This window comes from Pararge aegeria, chromosome 12 (genome assembly GCF_905163445.1).
Source record: "Pararge aegeria chromosome 12, ilParAegt1.1, whole genome shotgun sequence".
NCBI classification, from domain to species: domain Eukaryota; kingdom Metazoa; phylum Arthropoda; class Insecta; order Lepidoptera; family Nymphalidae; genus Pararge; species Pararge aegeria.
Window position 1 is genome coordinate 13,940,904 of NC_053191.1, and position 23,378 is coordinate 13,964,281.

Here is a 23,378-nt window from a genome sequence, read left to right on the forward strand (position 1 = left end):
AGGTATAGATAAAAATATATTATTGTAAAGATAAGCTTATTATACATACAGCGTGCAATAAATAAATTATTGTGAACCCGTTTCTCATTTCTCACGCAATTCCATTTCCATTCAAATCCTTTAAAATTAATAATCGTTATCATATCGGACGTAATTGTATCAATTTACATGTTCTTAAACGTTATTTCATTCCTACTTAAGCTTAAAAGTACATCTCAAAACCATCTACTTACAAATCGCACGATATTACTTGGCCGGTTGGAACTTTGCTCTTAGAGACGCTCCCGCAGGTTCCATGTTCAATGTAACCATTGCAATCCTAAAGACTATATCTGCACAACCATTTGTGACTTACTTATGTCCGGTCAACTTAAAACGCGCTTATATAATCCGCGCTTATATAATCCGCGCCAAACCAATAAGTTTGATGCATAGTGTCATAATCACACAAACTCACTTCAATTAATATCATCCCTCCAGTTACATTTGCATCAAAGCCTGCCTTTCTCCTAAAGCATTAATAAAATAAAAAAAACTTTTAATACATAATATTCATATACTGGCAGTATAAATCTATGAAAATGCGTTCGGAAATCGACTAAGGATGTCCAAAATCAATTTTCCATATCAACTTAGTGCAACGGAAAAGAAATTTTGAAAAGCCCCTTAAAGTTTTTAAGTTATTAATGCGGATATATGTGCTATTAAATTGAACATAAATCAACAAAAAAATATATTTTGTTAAATTATTAGATTAATATATATATATACTTTTTAAATCACGACGCGTGCTATTATAGATTTAAGGTGCTTTAGTAAAACTTACTTGTTATATTTTAGCACATTAATTATACAAAACAGGAACTCAGGTTGTTTTTTTTTAATGAGCTAGGCTTGCAGTTAAAGACTAACTAGCATTCCTGTTGAAAGGCAATGTTGAGGTTGATTAAAAAAAAACTTATTGCCGAGAAAAGTACTCAAGTTACATGCAGCAAGGTATAAAAATGCTGGAAGGAAAATTGTATCGGTCCATATCGGAAACGTGGCTAAAAAAAATTCGCCTTAAAATATTTTGACCAGTGTAGGCAATAGTGATTGACGGTGGTCATGACTTATACCCATTATACGACACTATATATTCACCTATCTATATTCTAAGATTGAAATTGACTATAGTCGTAAAAAAGTAATAGGCCCGTTTTGACATTTGTCATCGCGACGTAACTAGTTATGGAAACATAAGACTCGGTACTCGATACTCACGATAAATCAATTCAAGTTTGTATCAGTACTTGATTGATATGATAATGTATTGTAAAGTGTTCGTTAGTTCAAAGTATTCCTTTAACTTCACAACCAATTCGCGTGACTGGCTGTTGATTATACGTCCACTTTTCAACATGTTGAAACAGAGTTCGTACTATATAAAAACAAACACAAAAATCGAGTCAAATCACTATGTTTAAATCAATATCCAACAAAAGTAGAAGAGCAAAAGTTAACGTAATAGTAAACAGTATATATCAAACTTAAACGAGCGAGTGCACAGTCAGATCGCAGCGCACAAGATGGGGAACGAAAAACTGCGCAGTGTGCGCGGGGACGCTTCAGTCATGTGCCGATTGGTCAGATACATCAACTCAGACTCATTATTTAGAACCCAGTGTCGTCAATTCAAAATTTTATTTGCGGTTTTGAGGACCAAGCGCGGCGGCTTTCGATATTCAGTACAAAAAATAGTTACAACTCTGGAATAAAAAATAAAAAAAAAGACTGAGAACGTAACTGTTTTCGAAACGTTTCGCAACAATTATAAATAGCATGCTACTATAAAGTAAGCGCAAAATGAATACTCGCGATATATTCTTTCATATTATTTAACGTCCCAAAAAAATTTACGTATTTTTTAAAACACTGTATGTAATTGATTTTTATTTTATTGTTTCTTTCAGTTTCGTTCCAAGTTACATTCTATGGTCTTGCACAAATGTCAAAACGGGCCTATTACATTTTTCCAACTATAGAACTTTCTTAAAACCGAATAATTTACTAATCCAAGATTAATTTCCACGAATTCTAAATTAAGCAAAGAGCGAATTAAATAAATAATACAAATAATAATAATAATAACATAAACAAATATATAACTTAAAAAAAATAATTATAAACAAAATTAAAACTTAATATTAATGGAAAAAAGGGAAAAAGAATGTGAAAAAAAAAGAAACCAAAAATACTCTCATAATTATTGTGTAATATCGTACATAATATTTCTAAACATTATTTATATAACATTAGTCTTTTTCATAAATGGCATTACATTTTTGAACATTAAATAAAAAAACATTAATTAATTATCTACATTTATCAGGTCTACGACCTTCCGTATTGCATTCAAATGTATTAACTGTCAAATATATTTTTATTTATAATTGTAATTACATCTTTACATTTGTGAATGCAAAATAGCAAAAGTGAAATACAAAATGTTGCAGTACAAAGAAACACACCACCTTGCTTCTCCTATTTTTTTTCTATAATTAATAATCATATACACATAAAATACAGCAGTAAATTATAAAATATTTTTACATACAATTTTATATTTACCATCAAATAAAAATATATTTGACAGTTGTCAAATATGTTCATCACTATTTATTATTTTTCACGTATAATCCAGCAGAGTTGATAATAACAAAAAGATGCATTTGTCAAGATTATATTACTAATATTAATAAAATGTATTTCAAAGATATCAATCAGTAAGTAGCAGGATTTAAAAAAAAAACATTATTGAAGTTATACTTCTTTGGTTGAGGTTGTATAAATATAATTTTAATTAATAATTTTACATTATTCCGGAAAAATATAATTGTGTAACTTTAATTATGATCATTTTATTGAATTAACGTGTTATTGATTTAAAAAGTTATTTTATTTATTGCAAGTATTTGATGTAGTTATGTTTGTTATTTTACTTACATTTTATTTATATGAAATTTGTGATTAACGACAAAGAATTATAACTTCTTACGTGTGTACGTACGCACGAGTTTTTTTTTTAACAAGTTCAATCCGAGTCTGTTATAAATACATGTCATAACGAACTCGGAATATAAGTATTACAAATAACGTAACAAATATCTCTCATGCCATCTCTTTCAGTAAATGAACAATACGTACATTTTTAAGCTGATTTAAAAGACGACATTTACTTATCTTGTTTGTCCACGACGCAGTTTGACTTACACCTGTACTTTTATAATGAAAAAAGGCACTTTATAACTTTACTACGAAATCTCACAGTGCATCCGAATGCACTGTGTAGATTGTTGCAGATTATTTAAAAACGACTTGATACTTTCAAAAACATAATTAGTTCTAAAGCACTGCAGTACTTAACATACCGTAAGTATATTTTATTCATGCTTTTGACATCACTCCGTAAAATTTAGAAATAAACCAAAGTTCGAAAGAGAGACACTATCCAAGAGATATTCTACGTAGTAACATTAAAAAATAAATAAGTAAAACAGTTTGTAAATTGTGACATATCGAGACCTTACACTATAATGACATTGACTCTCGGACGCTATTTACATTAACTGTTGACGGGCAGAGCTCGCACTGGCCGGGATGTTAGTCAAAGTGTGAAATTAAATAATAATTGACAGTTATTCTATTCAATTCAAACCAACAATGACCTTTATCATCAGTTTTTAACATATTTTATGACTTTAATTCAGTGCGACTCTAGACGCATGCCAGCGAAATAAAAATGTATCAAAATAAAATTATAAATAAAAACCAATACTTTTATTTCAACTGAAAATAATTTAAAAAAAAATACAAGTAAATAGCAGAAAGAATATTGATAATAAGAGGAAAAAATAAACCACTGTCATAATATAAATAAAAAAGGGAAATGAAAAAAAAAATGCCTTGATTCTTTCTAGGAATGATAAATTTAAATGCTACAATTTAAGATGTATATCACTTAAGGCGAAGTTTAGTTCACTATTCGCCATAATAAAAAGTCAACTTAAACCAGTCACTTTGATTGACTGTTTCGATACTGAAAAGGTTACAGCTGTTTCAGTGTCTCAGTTAACGTTAAAAGTTTAAAGGTGGCAAATGGAGATAGTAACGTGTAGTATTACGCTTGCACTCGGGATTTGGCCCTTCGAGCACAACGCTCACCAAGGAGGTCTAGTTGTTGTTTAAATAGAGCGATCCCATTTTAATTGGTTAGGTCAGCTGTTTTACCACACTCATCACAAAAATGTAAACTGAATTAATTAATATACTTAAAGCAAACGACGAGGTCTACAAAAATAGCCTTTTGCATAACAAAGAAATTATATGGCCTTGAATTTCTACATGTGCTTTGAGTATTGTAAGCTGGACTACTACGTATTCTTTAAAGATTCTGTCCTATCTAGAAAAAAAAAATGTAAGACAAACAGGTTAAATTCACAATGATTTAGTTTTTTTAATACATTACGATATTCCTACATTCACCAATATTTATGTCACATCAGTTGTTTGTATAACAAGGAATGACTAACGTGTCATAAGTTACACTTTAATTCTTCCACAACCACATCTTTTTTCGCAAGTTCAGATTACGAAAATACTTTGGATTACATAACAACGAATATTATATTCAATATAAAACACCTAAATAAAGCATCATCACACGTATCAACTATCAAAACCAACTTAGGTCGGCAACCGACTTTGTCGTGTGTAGGTTGGCTGGCAAGTCGTCCGGACTGAACCGGCTGATAGTCAATCATTAACTAGGTATGGAAAGCGTCGAAATCCATTCTAATTAATTTCCACATTTTTATAACATTTTTGCTAACGCGATACTTGAAACGATCAAACCTTATGCAGTATACAATGACAAGTTAATAATGAATAAAGACGACTGTTTTAACCAATTCCAATTTGTGTCGGTGTATGCCCGACCAGTTTTAAATCCATCCGAGATACACCCAAATAGATAAATGAATTATAATGATTAAAGCGTTCAAAGCGCACTTAACGTGCTGGCCACGGGATAAATCGCGTAGCGCAAACTTTCACGCAATGTGTGGAAATGTATGTGGATGAGTGTTACATTTCCATACATTTGATTCAGGCACTACAGACTTCGCACGTTTCGTCGCGCATCCTGTGGCCTCCAAGTTAGACCAATCAAAATACATGTTGAATTTCTATGTTATTTTTTATGCTTAACTTCGTAACGCGGGCTGTATCCAGCCGAATTGGTGGGACTTACACCGACAGAGTACATCTATCTTTAACAATTTCCTTCGTGACCACTACACACAATTCCTTCAATTATAATGTAGCAACGTGTTCATTTAACAACATAACCGGTACTCAAATCCAAAATTCAATGGTCAGTTATTCGAAAGTTAACCATTTCGAATTAACACATAGTTCATTTTTTCACAACTCACATGTACTAGCTGTCCTGATCCCTGGGAGTGGGGGGGAGGCTTTGTGGACTCTGCGAGAACTGATTAACCATTTTGCTTTGCATCATGTTCAGCAAAATGTCGGAATACTGCTCTATGAGGGACATTGCTGGGTTACCCGTGTCGTTTGCGTCTGGAAATAACATTTAACAAACTTTCGTTTAAAAATAAATTAAAATCCCCGAAATGATAAGACATTTCTCGTTGAATTTACATATGTTACTTATATAGCAACCCTATAAAAAAAACTGAACTCCAAAAGCTGAAGCTGTATGCAACAGTTTCTATTTTAAATATTTGAAATAACCTAAAAAAAAGAAGTAGCACGGATTCTACTACCCATGGTAATTGTAGCACAGTCTAACAAAAAAAGTTACATGTTTATGCATTTCTTTGATGATTGATTGATGCATGATTTCCAAATTCTACTCATTGACCAAACTCTTAAAATTATCATTGATTATGTTCACAAATATCTAAGCATAACTAAATGCATATGACTCTCAAATTTACAAGCTATATTGAACTTCATGTAGGGCTCCATGTATTAATATGTCATGTAAGTTTGTTTTTCTCTTTTTATTAAGTTTAGTTTTTTATTATTCTGCTATATATAAGTGTAGATGGATCATAGTTACATAATAAAAAAATATTATTATTAATTTAATTAAAATGGACTTGCAAAGAAGGATGGCACGATTTTGTTTGTTTATATACAATAGAATCGGCACCACTGTTAGATGTTACATATCCTCGTGTGACAGGATGTGTGAAGGATCCTTGTGTGACAACGCCACCATAGGTTGGTACTTTTCCCCAACCTTTTGTCCTTGTCAACCAATAAACCTTCATTGGAGCAGAATGGTCACTCTTCTTATGCTTCCTTGTTTTACATGAGAGAAGGAAGCATTAGCCAAGTTTCACTTTAATAAGACTGAAGGAATCAACCACTTTGGGCGTATCACTGCGTCGTCAAACCAATGGTAGTATGAGCAAACTTACCTCTATTGTTAAGATGCTCCCCTTCACCGTTTGTTGCCCGAACAGCGCCACGGAGAACTTTCTGCGTTTCTAGGATTGCAGCTTCGAGCCCTGTCGATAATACAAATTCTCAAGAAAGTCCTCTTAAGGCTTCTTTAAATAAACTATGTACTTAGTGCGCGTTAGTCAGAGTTAATGCTAGCAGGCGACGCGCTCTAGTGCCATATTTTTGACGGCTGATTGTCGCAGTGGGCAGCGACCCTGCTTTCTGAGCCAAGGCCGTGGGTTCGATTCCCACTACTGGATAATGTTTTTCAGTGTCTGGGTGTTTATCTATATATTATAACTATCTATGTTATTCATATAATTATTCATCAGTCATCTTAGTACCCATAACACAAGCTATGCTTACTTTGGGGCTCGAAGGCGATGTGTGTATTGTCGTAGTGTATTTATTTATAATATTTTTTTATATTTTGCTGTACTATGACGGTAATTTACTACTACTAAGCAGAGATCTCGATGAAGCTAGGTATCTGCTTAGTAGCAACTTTTGTAACAATAGTAAGAAAGTGGGGTTACAGGATACGCGTTAGGAATATTTGGCCTCGCTAGTATTTAATATTAGTAATTTATTGTGGCCTTTTACCTGCTAAAGATAACAAAGAGAGTGACATTCAAATTCTATATTGTTTCAAGGTATGACAGGTGCATTAAATATTTTTTTCATACTTTTGTATTGAGTCTGAGATATTTGACTTCGATACAAAAATGAACTGCGTAACATCCCTAATGTATCCAGATACACTCATACACATATTCATACAACCACACCATGCCGTACATACATGAAATTGATTTGAGATGAAAGGATTTTCATTACTATTGTATCTGAATCCGAATTAAAGACAAATTGCACGTTCAATGCGCTTCACAATCAATACACTATTTGCAATCAGATATTTTTGTATGAGCCTTTTTTACCTTTTATGCTTTATGAGTAGCGTTTAAATTGATGAACCTATGATATGAGTGTTTTCCTGAATGCATGGCTGGGATTTAAAACATCCTACCGAGTTCTGCGGTTTAAGAAGAGTGAATAGGCATCTCATAGGTAAGCGTGTCCCATCTCAAGGCTCACCTGGTGAGATTATGGTCAAGTGCTAGTCTATCGCCAATAAAAATTAGTACGAAACGCCGCGCTGTCATGACGCTTTGACGTGTGCTAAGTACGCGTTCTATTTGGAGAATCCTTTAATTTAATTCAGTTGTCTTGCATTGCATTGATTTCGTATTGATTGTAACTTACCAAATAAAAGCCTTTTATTATTTAAAAACAAATCATACATCATACAACCACCTCATCTGGCCTGGTAGCCACCATTGGAGCTACTTGAAACAATATTGAAACGCGAAGCAAGAACCTGCAGTTTCTGACATTTCGCAAACGAAAACAGCGATGCGGCGACCAGTTCGTGAGACGATAAACTAGTATTCGTATGGTATTTAATTATAAAAACAGCATCAACGAAAAATAAAAATGAAGAATTTATCAGTAGCTACAAAACAATGGTTCAAGATGGCGCTAACTTAAGTAGTTGAAAGGAAAAGGCGTGATATTTAATGAAATAGAACAATCGTCGCTTTACATAATACTGAATCGATGCTAGTGAGATACCAGCGTTATCCAATTTGTGGGATCCTATAGTAGTGGACTAATCACGTGGTTATACACGTCATGTTTACTTAACAGGTACCGGATACCCATATAAATGGAAACTGCCCTTTTTTTTTAAAGTTTTTTTCTAGTGAAAGGTTCTGAGCAATTAGAATAAATACACAGAAAATAAATATAAATAAAAAACCCCCGACTTTACACAGAGTTCACATAATTCTACTAGTGTAGAGTTTACTTAATTCTGCTAGAGTTGTTAAAAATATGTAATCCGCCATTTTGTGGCGGCGGCCACCTTGGATCGATTTTCATGAAACATAGCTGAGCTGTACACTACAGACTAATTAACCTTTCAAACAAAAATAAAAAAACATAACCTAAATCGGTTCATACGTTCAAGAAACGCAAAGCCACAGACACATACACACACATCAAACTTATAACACCCCGTGGTTTTTGCGTCGGGAGTTAAAAATAGAGCAAGATAGATAGTAGGTACAGTTTAGTGGCCTTATCGCTACATAGCTATCACTTTCGGGTAACCAAAACGAATTTGTTGATGTATCAAATAATAATATCCGGTTGGGTTATACATCTCGAAGCTTAGCAGCCTCCTCAAGCTTTCAAAAGTCGGGTTATTTATGTTTTGCTAAACAAACAAATGAAAAAAAAAGACTTACCGCTAATATCTGCCGCACAGTCAGGTTCTCTTTGCAATGTACGGTATAACTGTACAACTTTGCTGGCCGTCTTTGTCAACTGTTCCGTCAACGCCGAGCAGAGCTGGGACGACGACACTATTTGAATTGAAATATACATGAAATTGATTTGAAAACTACATGAAGTGCTTCTCTAAATATTAAAATCATAGTCTTGTACTTTCTACTAAAACAAAAGATTTTACTATTACTAATATTCCGTGCTTTATATTTCTTTGTTTTGCTAAACTCTGAACTTTGAGCTTAGTGGGAGAAAGCAAAATAAATTATGAAATCTTATATCTTATAAAAAGAAACTAATAAAATTAACCAATTTAGATAAATAAACTCAAAGACAAAATTATAGAGCTATTAAAAAAAATTAAATTATGTGTTAGTTAAAGTTAGTGTTGAATATGAATTTCCTTTTTATATGATGTAGTGAACTTTTATGTGGTTCCAACAGCCAGATCACAAAATGTTTCAATGGACTATTATTATTGGTTCTTACAATTTGAATGATTGTTATATGAGGGCTAATATTATAATAACAAGCCACCGAACCTGACGCCATGGAACGTGAGTCAAATCAATCAATTTCAGAACGGACAATGTTTATGCGTTGTTGGGCTTACCAAACCTACAAGCTTTCTTCTGGTACTTCAACTGCTAGTTACTACCCAAAAACGTGCCGCCAAGCGATTTAACTTTTCGGTGATATGCCAAGTATGTAGTATGGGTTTATTATAACGGCCATACCCCTTTCAAGTTAGCCCGCAAACACGAACAGCAAAAAAACAAACTGTTACGCGAGGTAGGGGTTAGGTTTGGTGACTTATTATAAATGAACCAGAATCGTAAACATTTGTGCGTTCCTAACTATTATTTTGGATACGTTCACACAACGTTCTACGTGCTGTTAGTGATGAAAAGAAAACATACAATTCGCGTCTCCCGGCGACTCCTGCTTCGGTCGTTGCGGTTTGTTGTTGTTAGACGTTAATCGCGCGGTAACTTCGCGAGCCTTCGTCGATATATCACGCTCACTGCCGCTTCGACCTGGTCGGTAAGATAAACCGACGTTTAGCTAACATGTATTACTGCGGAAGCGGTGATAGCCACGTGGGTAATGCTTCGACAGCAGTTTTGGGGGTCTGAGTTGTTATGTACGTGCTTCAATAGTGAAGGAAAACATCGCGAGGTACCCTGCATGTCTGAGAGTTCCTTAATATTCTCCAAGGCTTGTGGGAGGAGACCCGTACCCCTTAGTGGGCCGGTAATTGGTTGATATGATGACTGTTGATGTTTCATAAACGTAAACTTCTGCGAAACGATTTAAGTGCAACAAACAAATGTGTATTTTTTTTGTGTTGTTACTTGTGAATATTTGTGGGAAGAAACAAAAATTAAATGAATTAAAAAAAAACAAAATCTAAAATGAGAATTTACAAGAGCAGATGCTGTAGGATTAGCATCCGCGCCACGTCGTAGTTTTTCTATAGAGATAGACGAGTTAATGTGTAGACACAACTCTCTAGTGGATAGCATGCTAGCTGGTGTGAGTTTTTTTACCTATTCGATCGCGTGAAATTTAACTACTAGAATTTTATGGAACAGAAAGAGCGCCACCTAGTTGCAACACCGGGAAACAGTACTGTCACTAGATGGCGCTCTTTTGATTCCACACAACTCGTAGTTATATTTCACGCGATCGAATATGAAGTAAATCTCACACTAGACACTCAGATTTGGCAACTTATTTAGCCGTATTTATTGTACAGCTTAAAAATGCTTGTTTAAACCAATAGTTGAATAGTCTCAGCCAATTGGAAAGCATGTTTTTTAAGATCCCCAGATTTCCTTGCACCGATACGCAACAACTTCTACAACACCAATTAGAAGAAGATAAAATATATTAATAAACCATTTAATGCAACCACAACTGATCCCTGATCATCTATGACATTGAAATCCTGTATGTGCGTTTCGAAATGAATCGTGTAATGTAAACTTTGACACATCTTCACACTAGGACTGTAAAGTGTGACGTTACTGATTGGGTTATTAGTGTTTCGATTTCAATGGTATAGAAACTCAGGGTATCATGTCTTAAAGCACGCATCACAAAAGTTGAGATAGTTATTGTTATAGACTGATGGGGGCCGGTCGTGGCTAGTTACCACCCTGCCGGCAGAGAGAGAGAGAGAGAGAGAACCGATAAGAGCTAAAAGTTTAATAAAACTGCCATACCCCTAAAAAGTTAGCCCGGTAACTGCTTAGACTGAATTATCACTTCACACTAGGTGAGGCTGCAGGGCTTACATGTAGTGGAATATATAATTTTCAACGCCTTGAATAAAAATCTTTTTAATAGCCTAACCGCAGGCACTTATGATTTTGATCATTCATATTTTACTACATGCGTTTACTTAAAACCTAAGCTACTTAGGTTTCAAAAGCGCCCTGAGCTAAGACAAAAGCCACTCCTAACTTAGACGAGATGTTAAATTATTTTAATATAATTATCTCAAAGTTGCAATCACAATTAAGGTAAATATCGAGCAGTTTCAACTTTTGTGACGTTTGCTGTAAGAAAACTGATTTACGGGTTATATTAATGTACTCTGTTAACGATGGGGAAGAAAATGCGTATCATCAATATGATTAAACGGAAACTGTTCGATGATTAAACGGAAACTCTTCGATCATTAAAATAACCTTACCTAATCGCCTTGTTCCTCTATCAGCCGAAGCGGCCCTCGGTCTCTGAACTTCGCCTTCGGCTTCAGAACTGGATTCGGAGCGCGCGACGCTCGCTGAAACATTAGTTATGCAGTGCGACATAAAGCCGACTATCGCGTGTGTGCACGTGTAGGCGACTATGTTAGATTGTTAGTTTTGTCACATAATTTGCTTCACATTGCCATAAACAAATGGAAGTACTCCAGTAATTTTTATGTCCCAGCTTGCATACAGTATAATTAAGAATTGAAGCGGATTTCTAGATTTTACCCATTGAAACTTCAGTAATATTTGTTACAGCTTGATAACAGCTTAATTAAAATTTAAGATGATTCCCAAATTTTACCCACTGAAACTTTAGTAATTTTTATGCCACAACTTGAACTGATTCAATTTGGAGTTTTTGAAATTGAAACAGATTTCCAAATTTTACCAGTTGCAGAAGACTTTAAGAGTTATTTAGTTCAGTTGCTTTATGACAAATATATTTTTAATGTTTATTTGCCATACTGACAAAACATTTAATCACTAAAAATGATTTCATTACATCTACTTTGAATGTTTTATTATTAAAGAAAAAACTATTTTTTTAATCCATACTGCGCCATTACAAGGTTATGTTAAATTTTGACTATTGTAATTTACCGCCAACTGACAGACTTTAGGAACGTATTCTTTGAGTGACCCGAATCGGCATAAAATACACAATGACTGCCAATACATTGAATTTCAAATATATTGTTGACAAATCCATCGAAATCTAAATCCAAAAAAATACATCTGATTGTTTTCGGTGTCGATAAGCAAATTAATCGACTATACTAAACGAATTCTTAATTAATACAACATAATTTAACATTTTGTTAGAAGTTTAGGACTCAGCTACTGTGAACTTTACGGGTAAGTGAAGTATGAGTTCCAACGCAAGTTGTCTTACCTGTGCTATATGAATTAGCTAGGCCGCGCCGCCTGGCTGAATTCGCGGCGGCCTTATTTGCGGAGCTAATGGTGGGTCTCATCAGGCCTCCTGCGCGGGGAGGTTGTTGACGAGAGGGGGTGGGATCAGACTCTGAGTCACTCTGTGGACAATTAACAAGTTACATTATACAGCAAACCCAGACCTAACCACTGTATTTTAAATATCTCGCAGTCTTAGTTTATTTTGATTGGAATGTGTTTAGTTTATTTGGATTGACAAACGCCCTAACACTCGTCCCTTCGCAAAAGGGCAAATGCCTGTTTTGGAACGCGACGTGCGTCAGTACGTTTGCGCCCACCCATGTCGGCTGGAACGTTATGGAGACCGGTGCCGTGGAAGACTTAGCCGCCGCCAAAAAAAAAAAAAAAAAAAAAAATATGCCCAACTTTCGGACCGCTACCTCTTCGTCCCGTTGGCAATGAAGACTGGTTTGTTTATAGGTTGGAAGTTTTGCTTTGTTTATAGGAAATGGCTTTCGACTTACCATTAGGTGGGGTATGTGCTTGGTGCGGGAATCCCTACTGTAAATGTGCGAAAGTGCTTTTATTTTTTTGTCCGTCCTTACGCCCTAACTAAGAAACAATAAACTTGATTTTTGGACGGAGAGTAGAATAGGCTACATTTCATCCAAAGAAAACAAACGGTTACCACGGGATTGTAAAAGACCCTAATAAACGCGTAAAAAGAACGCGGCCAAAAGCAGCGGGCTAGAAATTCCTAAAAAAAGGATTAGAAATTTCGATGTTTCGTGCAAATAAGAGATTGTAGCTTACTTGGTTGTTCAGAACGCCAACGCTCGAACTTCTTGTCATGTTGGACTTGTTGCTATACCGCGGCGCCGGCCGCACGAATCCGCTCGGCGATTTGCTGGAATTCTGGTTTATTTGTTGGGTAGGTTTTGTTGACGCTAATACATGGAAAACACGAATAAAAAACCATAAAAAAATTGATCATTTTTCATATTTCTCTAAATAAAGATAAGATATTAATGACTAGTACAAACTAAAAACCATGCAAACATTACACATTAAAACACATGCAAGCTATAAAATTAACAAAAAATCCAATAAAACCGGTCTTCACGTTACACATATCGCTGGTAATAAGAAATCAATACTTCTAAATGTTGTTTCTACTCATACGAATGCCCAAAAATTACTACGTAATTTTTTTGGTTACTGCATAAGTACATTGTGTATTGAACAATGAATATTTTTTAAATGTGAAAGTTTATAAAAGTAGGAGAAATTTTTAGAGAACAAAGTCCCATCACCAAAATTAAATTTTAAAGCGAACTCTTTCTTGCATATTTTTTAAACATTCACCAAAAAAAGTTATATGATTAAAATGATGATGAATTTAACACAACACTAATAATTAAAAATAGACAGGTAAGATTACTAAAGCTTCGTCACACAACGATGCAAGAGGATTAGATATTTTTTTTTCATCTGAATGTACGACCTTTAGAATTGAAGTCCAAAATTCTTGTGAAGAAAAAAGAATTCGGGTTTTTTTGGTTATGATATTTCAAGCTAAGTGTTTGATGTTACATTTTTTTATTAGGGTAGGAAATGTTGTAATTATTGCATACTTAATCTGTAAGTATTACTGATAAGAACCTTTGTTTCATCTCAGTTTAAATCAGATGTCGCTTATTTTTAGACAACAAATTAATATTATTCGCAAATTTGACGTTGTCTCTTTATTACTTAACAATATAAACAGAATTGTGATTATTAAAAAAGAGGCGAGTAATTTCTGATGTAATAATTTTGTTCGGAAACTAATTTTAAATATGCTACTTTAATAATGGGATCCAACGGTTAGCGCTATCCAAGCAACACTGAAGGGAAGGACATGCGGTAAACATGTTGTTTAAAAGAAAGAGAAATAGTACGTTTGTCCTTTTCTGGGCTCAAAGATTCTGTTTATTTTTAATAAACTAATAGAATACATGCATACAAGTATATTTAAGTTTAAAATAAATTTTCATAATTTTTTTAGCTATGCCACTTCAATTCTGATTCGAAATATGGAAAATTAGAAATATTATAAAGATGTGTTAGTTACGTTTAACCCTCCACAGTATTCTAGCGATGTACGAAGAATATAACGAGTAATATGTAATCAAGGATGATACTACTCAGAACCCAATACTCCGCCACCGCAATTACCTTGCGGCGTCCGAGGCGCCGGCACCGGTTTGGCGGCGAGGTCCGACAGTGATATGGCCCGCCTCATCCCCGTCTCTTCGGGCTCCGAAGAGGACAAGTGGTTGCGCGATGCTGCACACGTCTTACGTTATACCACATGCATAATTCAATACAACCCAACTTGGTCAATTATCATCTATATAATTCAATCGATCAAATTATTTAATCTATTATAGCATTTTCTATTTGACTTATTAATCCTTACAAGATATATTCCTTGACACTTTTAGCTGAAGTTTAAAATAAAAAAGTGGGTAAACTTGCAAGGGGAAACCAACGGATGGATAATATGTTATGTACGGTGTTTATCTATATATTAGAAGTATTTACGAGTATGTATATTATTCATCAAAATTATTCACCAGTTATCTTAGTACCCATAACACAAGCTACGCTTACTTTGGGACTAGATGGCGATGTGTGTATTGTCGTAGTATATTAATTTATTTATTTATATGGCGTATATTAAGCGGAAGGTTGGTGTCAAGTAGTTTTTTGCTTTCTGAGTTGAAGGAGTTGATATCGATATATGAAATAATAATAAATAATAATATCGACCTGCAAGATTATTAAGTTCAGTCGATTTGTATTGATTACCGGATCTAGTCATAGGACGACACTTTATTTTGTCAAATAGAAAATAAAATAATTAAAATGACCAAGCAAAGATCTTTGATATGCAAAAAGTGTACATTAAATGCGATATTTCTTTCGACCAAATTGAGACTCAGGCAAAAAGCAATATCTTTCTATAATTCAATCATCATAAAATCGTGCGACGTGAACAATAATATTCAATAAAAAATAACATGCTGACATAGCGTTAAAGCCATGATTTGTGATGTGTTGTGATTTGTGAGAATGAAAAAATTTTTCTTAATTTGGGAAAATCAATTAAGGAGTCACAAGATATCACAAATATAACTAAAGCTTTTCTTAAAACGAACATGGAATCAAAGTAAAATCTAGATTAAAGCGCAAAAAAGGATCGCCACGACATCTAAGTCTCATGCGAGACCAACCTGTTATTGGTGAGAATTTCGACGGCAGTACGGGAGTGATGGGAAACTTTCGAACTAAACCCCTTATGACATTTCCCGAATTTAAAACCGGTCTTATCCTACTAGATGATGCTGCATACTGATTTTCCGTATACATTCGAGGTGGTGGTTCGCGAATTATTTTTCTGAATGGAACTTTTGGTCGGTTGAAGCCGTAAAACGACATCCTTTTAGGTGAATTAGTACAACTAGAGCTGGTTGTTGACGATTCGTAATTTTCACTATCCAAATGCACATCGGTTTTAGGTATTACCATTTCGTTGTAAACCCTTTGTGGTAATGCCTTTCGCGGTTTCGCTACATTTTGAAACGCATTATTCAACTGTGCTTTAGGCTCAAGTTCTTCTACTTCAATGTTTTCATTACCGGCGTCATTTGATACATCTACGCCTTCTACAGTTAAGCCTATTTGATCTGTGTCTAATATATCTGGCAAGCTTAAATTGCGCTTTATCTCTTTATTCTCTGAATTCTCAGTGTCTGTATCAGCTTCTTCTAAAGTAAGAGAAGCGAAGTTCGAAACAGTATTTTGTTTATTAGCTAACTTTTCGAACTTTCTAGACAGAACTTTAACCACACCTTTTCCATCATTTATATTGGCTTTCAAAGGTTTCATCCGCCATTCTTTTAATATTTTCTCTTGCAGTATTTTCCGTTCCTCCATTTCTACCAACTTGTTAATAATTTCTAGCTTTCTTTCGATATATTTGTATTTTTCAAAATCGTCATTTCTAGGAGCTATATTTTCTTTAGCCTCAATATTTTGGCCGCTATGGGAAGGAACAGGTTTATCTGTCTTACTTTTGGCAAAATTGAAATTCGTCTGATCTTTAATAGTTTTGCTATATTTTTTATTTTCTTGTTCGGCATAATAGTCCAAAGAATCTTTTGCAAAATCATGGCTGTCCTCAATTACATCTAAAGAGTCCATACTCACGTGAGACATCTTCTCTACTCTCTGCATAGCAAAAACTTCGAGACTATCCATTTGCATTTCAGACCTATTATCATTAACATCTTTTTCTTTGATAAAAACATCAAAAGTTTTTTCTGAATTATCATGTGCTTCTTCTACATTTGAGTTCTTGTCTTCTTGTTTCCTATTCGATATATAATTTTTATTTTGCAATCCATCCAATTTTGCCTTGTATTGGGAGGTTATGGAAGAACTTAGTGTTGATTTTTCTAATCCGGCTTTTAATCTATTATTAAGCTTAATGGAAGACGTTCTTTTAATTGGTTTAGGAGGTTTATGTGGCACAAATTCCATCGTTGTTTTGGCATTATTATTCTTTTGACTTGAATCTCTCTCAAGACTCTTTGTAGCATTATTATATTTAGAAGCGTTCGCTTTATCTTTGTTGAGTTGATTTTTATTAATCTTAGTTTGTGTGTTCTTTCTTATTTGATCTTCGAACTTTTCAAGATTCTTCTTGACATGAGAATTTCGTTTTTCCATTAGATTTTTCAAAGGATTTGGTTTTGATGCTGGTTCCAAGACAACTTCGAAGCTACAACTTTTAGATTTGACCATAGCATTCGAATCACATCCTTCCATCTGACTTTTATATTTATGTTTATCAGAGAATTTGGGTTGGAGTGATTTACTTGTATTTGCCATATAATCAGAAGTGTTCAATCGCGGTATTTCATCAACCTTTTTCTTTTTGTTGTTATACTGTTGAACATTGTTTCCGTCAAAGTAATAGGCAATATTTTTAGCCGGTGTTGGTTGCTTAGAAGCAGAGTCGTACAAGCTTTTGGAACGTGTAACTGTTTTATGACCTGAAAATTCTCCCGCTGGAATATCAAATCCATATATTTTATTTGTCGACGGCTTTTGGCTGACGACGATTGGAGCTGGATCTTTATATTCCGCTTTTGGATTACATCCTGCACCTAAATAATTATTATACATATACCCAGTTAAGTATGGTACGTTATTTGGACTGGACCCGTAACTTTTTGATGTATTATCAAATTCATAACAGCTTTGGCTGTTTGGCACACCTATAGGGTTGTTTTTATTTTGGCGAGGTCTCGTTCCTTCGAAGAGCATTTCTAACGGTGCACTTTTTGTACATTCAGAGTCATCAGACAAAACACTTTCCAAAGAATTACAATTCGTTCTTAACATCTGATTGTCGTTATCTAGAAATTCATCTGAGAGTACTGATTCTTGACTACAACTTGACTTCATATATTTCTTCTGGTTTAAGAAGAAACTAGCACTGCTGTGCCTATGATTTTCTAAATATTTCATGTCAGGTTCATTGATGTTTTCGAACGAACAATTTTGAGAATCATTTAAATTGTAACGGCTGTCTGGGAATTTCGCTTGTTGGAATGCGACCTCATTGCCATATTTCAAGAATATTTCATTGGAAACACTAGAACAGTTAGAATGATCACTCAAAACAGACTCATTTGATCGAGTTATACATCGCTTAGTCAAAACACTTTGACATCTATACATATTGTAATTTAGTTGCATGTCTTCATCTATTATATCATCCAGATTTGATGGCATATTTCGTGGCAAAGTGGAACTTTTTTGTGCAGTGCAAACCATTTTTAAAGGAACTACAGGTTTATCACATGTCCCATAAATTTCATAATCAGAAACAGCTCTTCGAGGCATGGTGTTTTGTTTTGTATGCTTCTTGCAAACCTTTTTAGAAAAGAGTTTATTCTTGCAACTTACATCCTGACTTAAACTACAATCCTCGAGGGAATCAGATGAAAAATTCCCATCTTCCCTCTCCTGAAATTCTTTAGTCGGCTGTAAATCTAAATCACTCTGGTTATTTGGTCCAAATTCATCAAGATCGCCATACTTTTTTGTTATTTCTGCAATCATTTTTTCTGTATCACTCTTAATAGTGTCTACAATATTTCGACTGTCTTTAATTTTGCTGTCGAGACCTACGAAAAAACTTAGTGAATTTCTTTTTCTGGCGTCAGCAGCATGTTTTTTAAGTTTTTCCTTCTTTTGATTACTTTCATGTTGGGCAACTTTATCCGCCCATTTACATTCTTCCGACACTGGTGATACCGGACATGACTTATAATTTTTAAATATACTCCTGGCATTGGGTTTTGGTGTTTTCGGTTGGGGTTTTTCACCAAGATTCAAATGAAAATTTTTTGGTGGCAATTTCGGGGGTTCTTTTTCTTCGCATGCGGTTGGAAAAAGGCGATTAAAAACTTTTGACCCAGGCTTTTTACTCATGTCGACTGTAAATGATAAGTTCTGCTTTTGTGGTCCACTGTCTTTAAAAACCATTGGCTTCGTATTTGATGGTACATTCATGTTTCTTTTTAGACTCTGGTTTGATTCAATGTTGACTCTTGGCGATATGTAGGGTGGTGCATTGTCAAAATATTCTGGTATTATTTTGTGGTTTAAATTTGCAGGTATGGCGTAGGGGTTTTTGTTTCGAAAGTCTAAATTAATATTTTGATAGTTTAAGCTATCAAAGAAGTTAGTAGATAAGCTATCTAGATTTTCTTCGTGATAAATTGGGGGATTAGAAAATCCTGGTCAGCATTAAGGGGGAATAAATTCGGTTAGTAAACAGTGTATTGCTTTATTAACATGAAACATGATTTCATAGCAATTTTTCAATTGTGGCTAATCATAAATAAGTGATTATACTTGAAATTTTATTTTATAACAATTTATTTGTTGTTTGTTTATAATCAGCCACATTAGCAACAGCACTTGATACGCATCCGCGTATTACCTTACCATAAGGTCTGGAATTGCTTGGTATAGCCATAGAGACCGGTCTATTTCGTCTTGAGCCATCTTTCTCCGGGATGTACGAAAGGTCTGTGGTGGATTGACTGGATTTTAGATTCGATCGGAACGCCACCTGGTGATAAATGGAAACACCATTTTCAAGTAAGAATATTTATTTCTTTAGGCAAAATGCTTATGCAAACTGAATTTAATTTAACACCATCCGAAAAGCTGCGAATCCCGGTACTGTAATTAAAGTTATTGCAATGTAAGTTAATGTATGGGATACCATATCGCAAGGTAGGCAGGCATAGGGCAGGTCCCCGATATCTGGCGTCATTTAGGCGTAGGTCTCCGGTTACGGACATATCCCTCGTCTAACAAACCCAATAAACCGATTCGAGATACAAACCTCACAGAAGACGTCCTTAAATTGTCGTCCTCCTGATGTCAAGTCCAGTGGTTATGCTTTTCTTCAACTACATTTCATCCGAAACAACTCATTAAATTGCTATTTTAGATGCAACAATCATCATACATACGTTTTCTAGTTGTCTCCTAGTCTCCAATATCCTCCTATTTAATTCTTCTCGCTTTCGAGCCGCTTCGGGGTCTACCCTCGGCGGTGGACCACGGGACAGATGCTGAGCTGATAAGGAGTTGTTACCTGCAAACAGCGAATAGTTACCCGCATACAAGTTAAAATCTGGCTACCAAATCGTACTTGGATATTCACCCTGGTCAGGATTGACCTTGAAAAAAATTATCTCGAAGTAAGAGTAATTAAATTCGCATATTTAGTCATAGTAAATAGGTTAGAGCTCAACCGGAGAAGTATTGCCATGCTTATTTCTGCTGCTAAGCAGCATTGTTGCAATGCTGTGTTCCGCTCTGAAGGGCGTGGTTGCCGGTGTAATTACAGGCATATGAGGCTTAACACTTAGGGCGGCATGTTGCAGGACGTGCTCCTTGCATGCCCTTTGAAGAGTTGCTGTATTTTTGGGCGTTGGATTCCACACTTACCATCAGCTAGCACGGGCGGGAGATAAAAATTATATCTCCCGATTATATCCCCAGACAAGGGATATAATTAACGTAACCACCTAGCAGGTGTGCTCGTTAGTTACGGAAACAGGGAATAGATGAAGCACGGAAACAGGGAATAGCAGAAGTTTACCCCCGTTTATTATTACACATATATTTTTTGGATATTATTTCCACTTGTGCGACAATGCTCTGAGAGTTGATAAAGCTGTGGGAGAAGATACATTTTTATTCTATCCCCAAGGAGATAATTATCCTCCACCCATGCTAGCCGTACTGGTGGGCCAACAGCTTGATCCGTCAGTTATTACAATTTATAAAAAAAAGGAAACTTATCGTAGTATACTCGGAATTAATTCTTATTTAAGCGATATCTGCTTGGTATAATCTAAATGAGTTTCCAATTACTTCAGACGACGCGACGAAGCAATTCGACATTTAAATCATTGCATTACAAGTATTACGACTTGCTAAATTTTTAATTTGTCAGCGCTTTATTTCGCGTAGGAACCACAGGGCATAAACGCAATTAAATAATAAAACTTGGACGTTTTTAAAAATAATAATGTTTAAATTTAAGAACTTTTAAGTTATTTTATTTTACTTATTTATTTGCATCATGCAACAAGGTCCAAGTAAAAACACATAAAATACTATATATTTATAAACTGCTTCAAGTTTACTCACTGGTAACATGTGTGTCTGCTTCAAGGCCGCTAAGGCTATCGAAGGCAGACTTAATGTAGTTTTCCCTTCTACCTACAGTGTCGATAGACTCACAGGAACCAGATAATGGGTTTCGGTCCGCATTATCGCCTGAAGGTGTCGATACCTGGAATAAAAACCATGCTTATGCGAGGGAGATCAGCAATACAAGATAATGAATTTACGCTATAAGTTAGATTCTTCTTTTTCTATGAAAATGGAGTAGTTTTCCTCCAGCAAATATAAAAAGCCTCTATGGTGTTGGTGGGATTTAATGTATGGCAGACTTATATTATAACAATATTAAAGGCCCTACAGATTTTGGTCTACAGACCAACATTAGCTTTACTTGTTTATTTACATGTCTGCCCAAAAAGGAGTTATTGCACTCCTTTTTTCCGCGACGTGACCGCGTAAGTACCTTCTTCACATAGTTATTATGTATGTACTGAATGTATCTATGGGAGTTTCCTTATTCCACCATAACTTCTAAATGCCCTCACAAATTTGGATTCATGTAAGTATGAGTTTCTATACTCCGTCATAACTTAAAAATTACCTTAACAGTTTTGGACTTATGGTTACATCATCCGAGTGACACCCCATAATTTTTTTAAATTTTCTATTTTTCTAATTAAAAACGTGCAGCACACTTTATTCTCATGTGATTTATTTGATTTATTTAAGTACTTGTCAAATAAACCAATTTAAATTCGGCCACCAAGGCAAGACTTTCAAGGGATTTTATATGTGGGGCCACAGGTTTTGAAGGCATATAAAAATATTAGAACTTACAGGATTTTTACCTATGACTATTAGGCCGCGATTACAAGAGAGTCGCAGGTTTAAATGATGATGGCTCCAAAATTTTTATATGCCTTTTAAATTTCAATTTATAAATTTAATATTTTCCTCTAAGTGTAGCTTAAAACACTTTAGTAAAATTTCAAAAAAAAACCAAATGGACAAAGCCAGACTCTACTACTCTCTAGAAACATTCAAAGCCTTTATCCAAAGCTTTGCCTATAATTTAAAATACCTCGTCATCTTCAGAATCATGCGGAGAGCCACTCAAGGAAGCTGACGCGGCGGGTATGTCGAGCCTATTTTCCGCACCCCAGCGTCGGGCACGTCGCACCGACTGCCGCAACTCCAACTGATCCATCGCGTTGACCATGAACTTACTGTAGGGTAAATGTGTTGAATCAAAATACAGAAAGCGAGTCAAGAACCAATTTCAGGACGATGTAAGAAATTTTTCTTATTTGATTCTGTACTTTTCGCGGACGGTATGCACACAAACATTGCGCTAATCGGCCGTCTATAAGCGATTCGATTCCCACAACTGGAAATGTTTGTGATGAATATGAATGTTTTTGAGTGTCTGGGTGTTTATATGTATATTATATTTCTGTATATTATTAATTAAAATATTCATCAGCCAACTTAGTACAAATTTAAATTATCAAATTCGAAATTTCTTCATTCATGTAGACCTCAGGCACTTATACATAGCTTTCATACATATATGTTTACATAATTGTAAGGGGATGGTGAAAACTACGTTTGCCAACTTAAACCTAAACCTACTAGGGTTCCAAACGCGCCCTGGTCTAAGAAGAGCCAACAACAAACTTAGCTAGGTATATTTTTTGTTATCACCATCTCAAAGTAAACATAACACAAGTACACATAACACAAGCTACGCTTACTTTGGGCCTGGATGGTTGTATGGGCCTGGATGGTTGTACACAAGTCGTAAGTAGTATATTTATTTATTGTTTGTGTATCTCCGATTCTAGTATATCGACTGTTTATATCCACTTTTGAATGGGCAATGGGCGGGACACATAGCTCGGAGCTGATGGACTTTGGGGCCTCAAGATGGTGGAAAGACGACTCCGCAACGGTAAAGCCTCAAATAAGGTGGACGGATGTCATCAAACTATTCGCTCGAAGTAGCTGGACACAACCGTGGAATTTAGAACTCCCTACAAATAACTTATGACAAGTGGAAGTCAATCCGTTGAATTGATGATG

The 23,378-nt window shown here is 35.0% G+C and overlaps 1 protein-coding gene across 7 annotated transcripts in view; it reads right to left on the reverse strand.

Moving 5' to 3' along the window:
- Positions 1-5,327: 5,327 nt before the first annotated feature.
- LOC120628427 (mitogen-activated protein kinase-binding protein 1) overlaps positions 5,328-23,378 on the reverse strand; it is a 125,045-nt gene continuing 106,994 nt past the window's right edge. For 4 of the 7 annotated variants that reach the window (XM_039896795.1, XM_039896793.1, XM_039896789.1 and 1 more), the window contains 12 exons: positions 22,378-22,522; positions 21,321-21,465; positions 20,132-20,256; positions 19,596-19,722; positions 14,745-14,855; positions 13,341-13,474; positions 12,526-12,667; positions 11,570-11,662; positions 9,789-9,905; positions 8,829-8,945; positions 6,495-6,584; positions 5,328-5,625 (listed from right to left, as the gene is read on the reverse strand). In XM_039896795.1, coding sequence (XP_039752729.1) covers positions 5,480-5,625; positions 6,495-6,584; positions 8,829-8,945; positions 9,789-9,905; positions 11,570-11,662; positions 12,526-12,667; positions 13,341-13,474; positions 14,745-14,855; positions 19,596-19,722; positions 20,132-20,256; positions 21,321-21,465; positions 22,378-22,522 — 1,492 coding nt within the window. In that variant the 3' untranslated portion in view covers positions 5,328-5,479. Of the gene's footprint in view, positions 5,626-6,494; positions 6,585-8,828; positions 8,946-9,788; positions 9,906-11,569; positions 11,663-12,525; positions 12,668-13,340; positions 13,475-14,744; positions 14,856-15,805; positions 19,385-19,595; positions 19,723-20,131; positions 20,257-21,320; positions 21,466-22,377; positions 22,523-23,378 lie in introns of all 7 variants that reach the window. The other 3 variants (XM_039896796.1, XM_039896792.1, XM_039896794.1) reach the window with 3 other exon arrangements.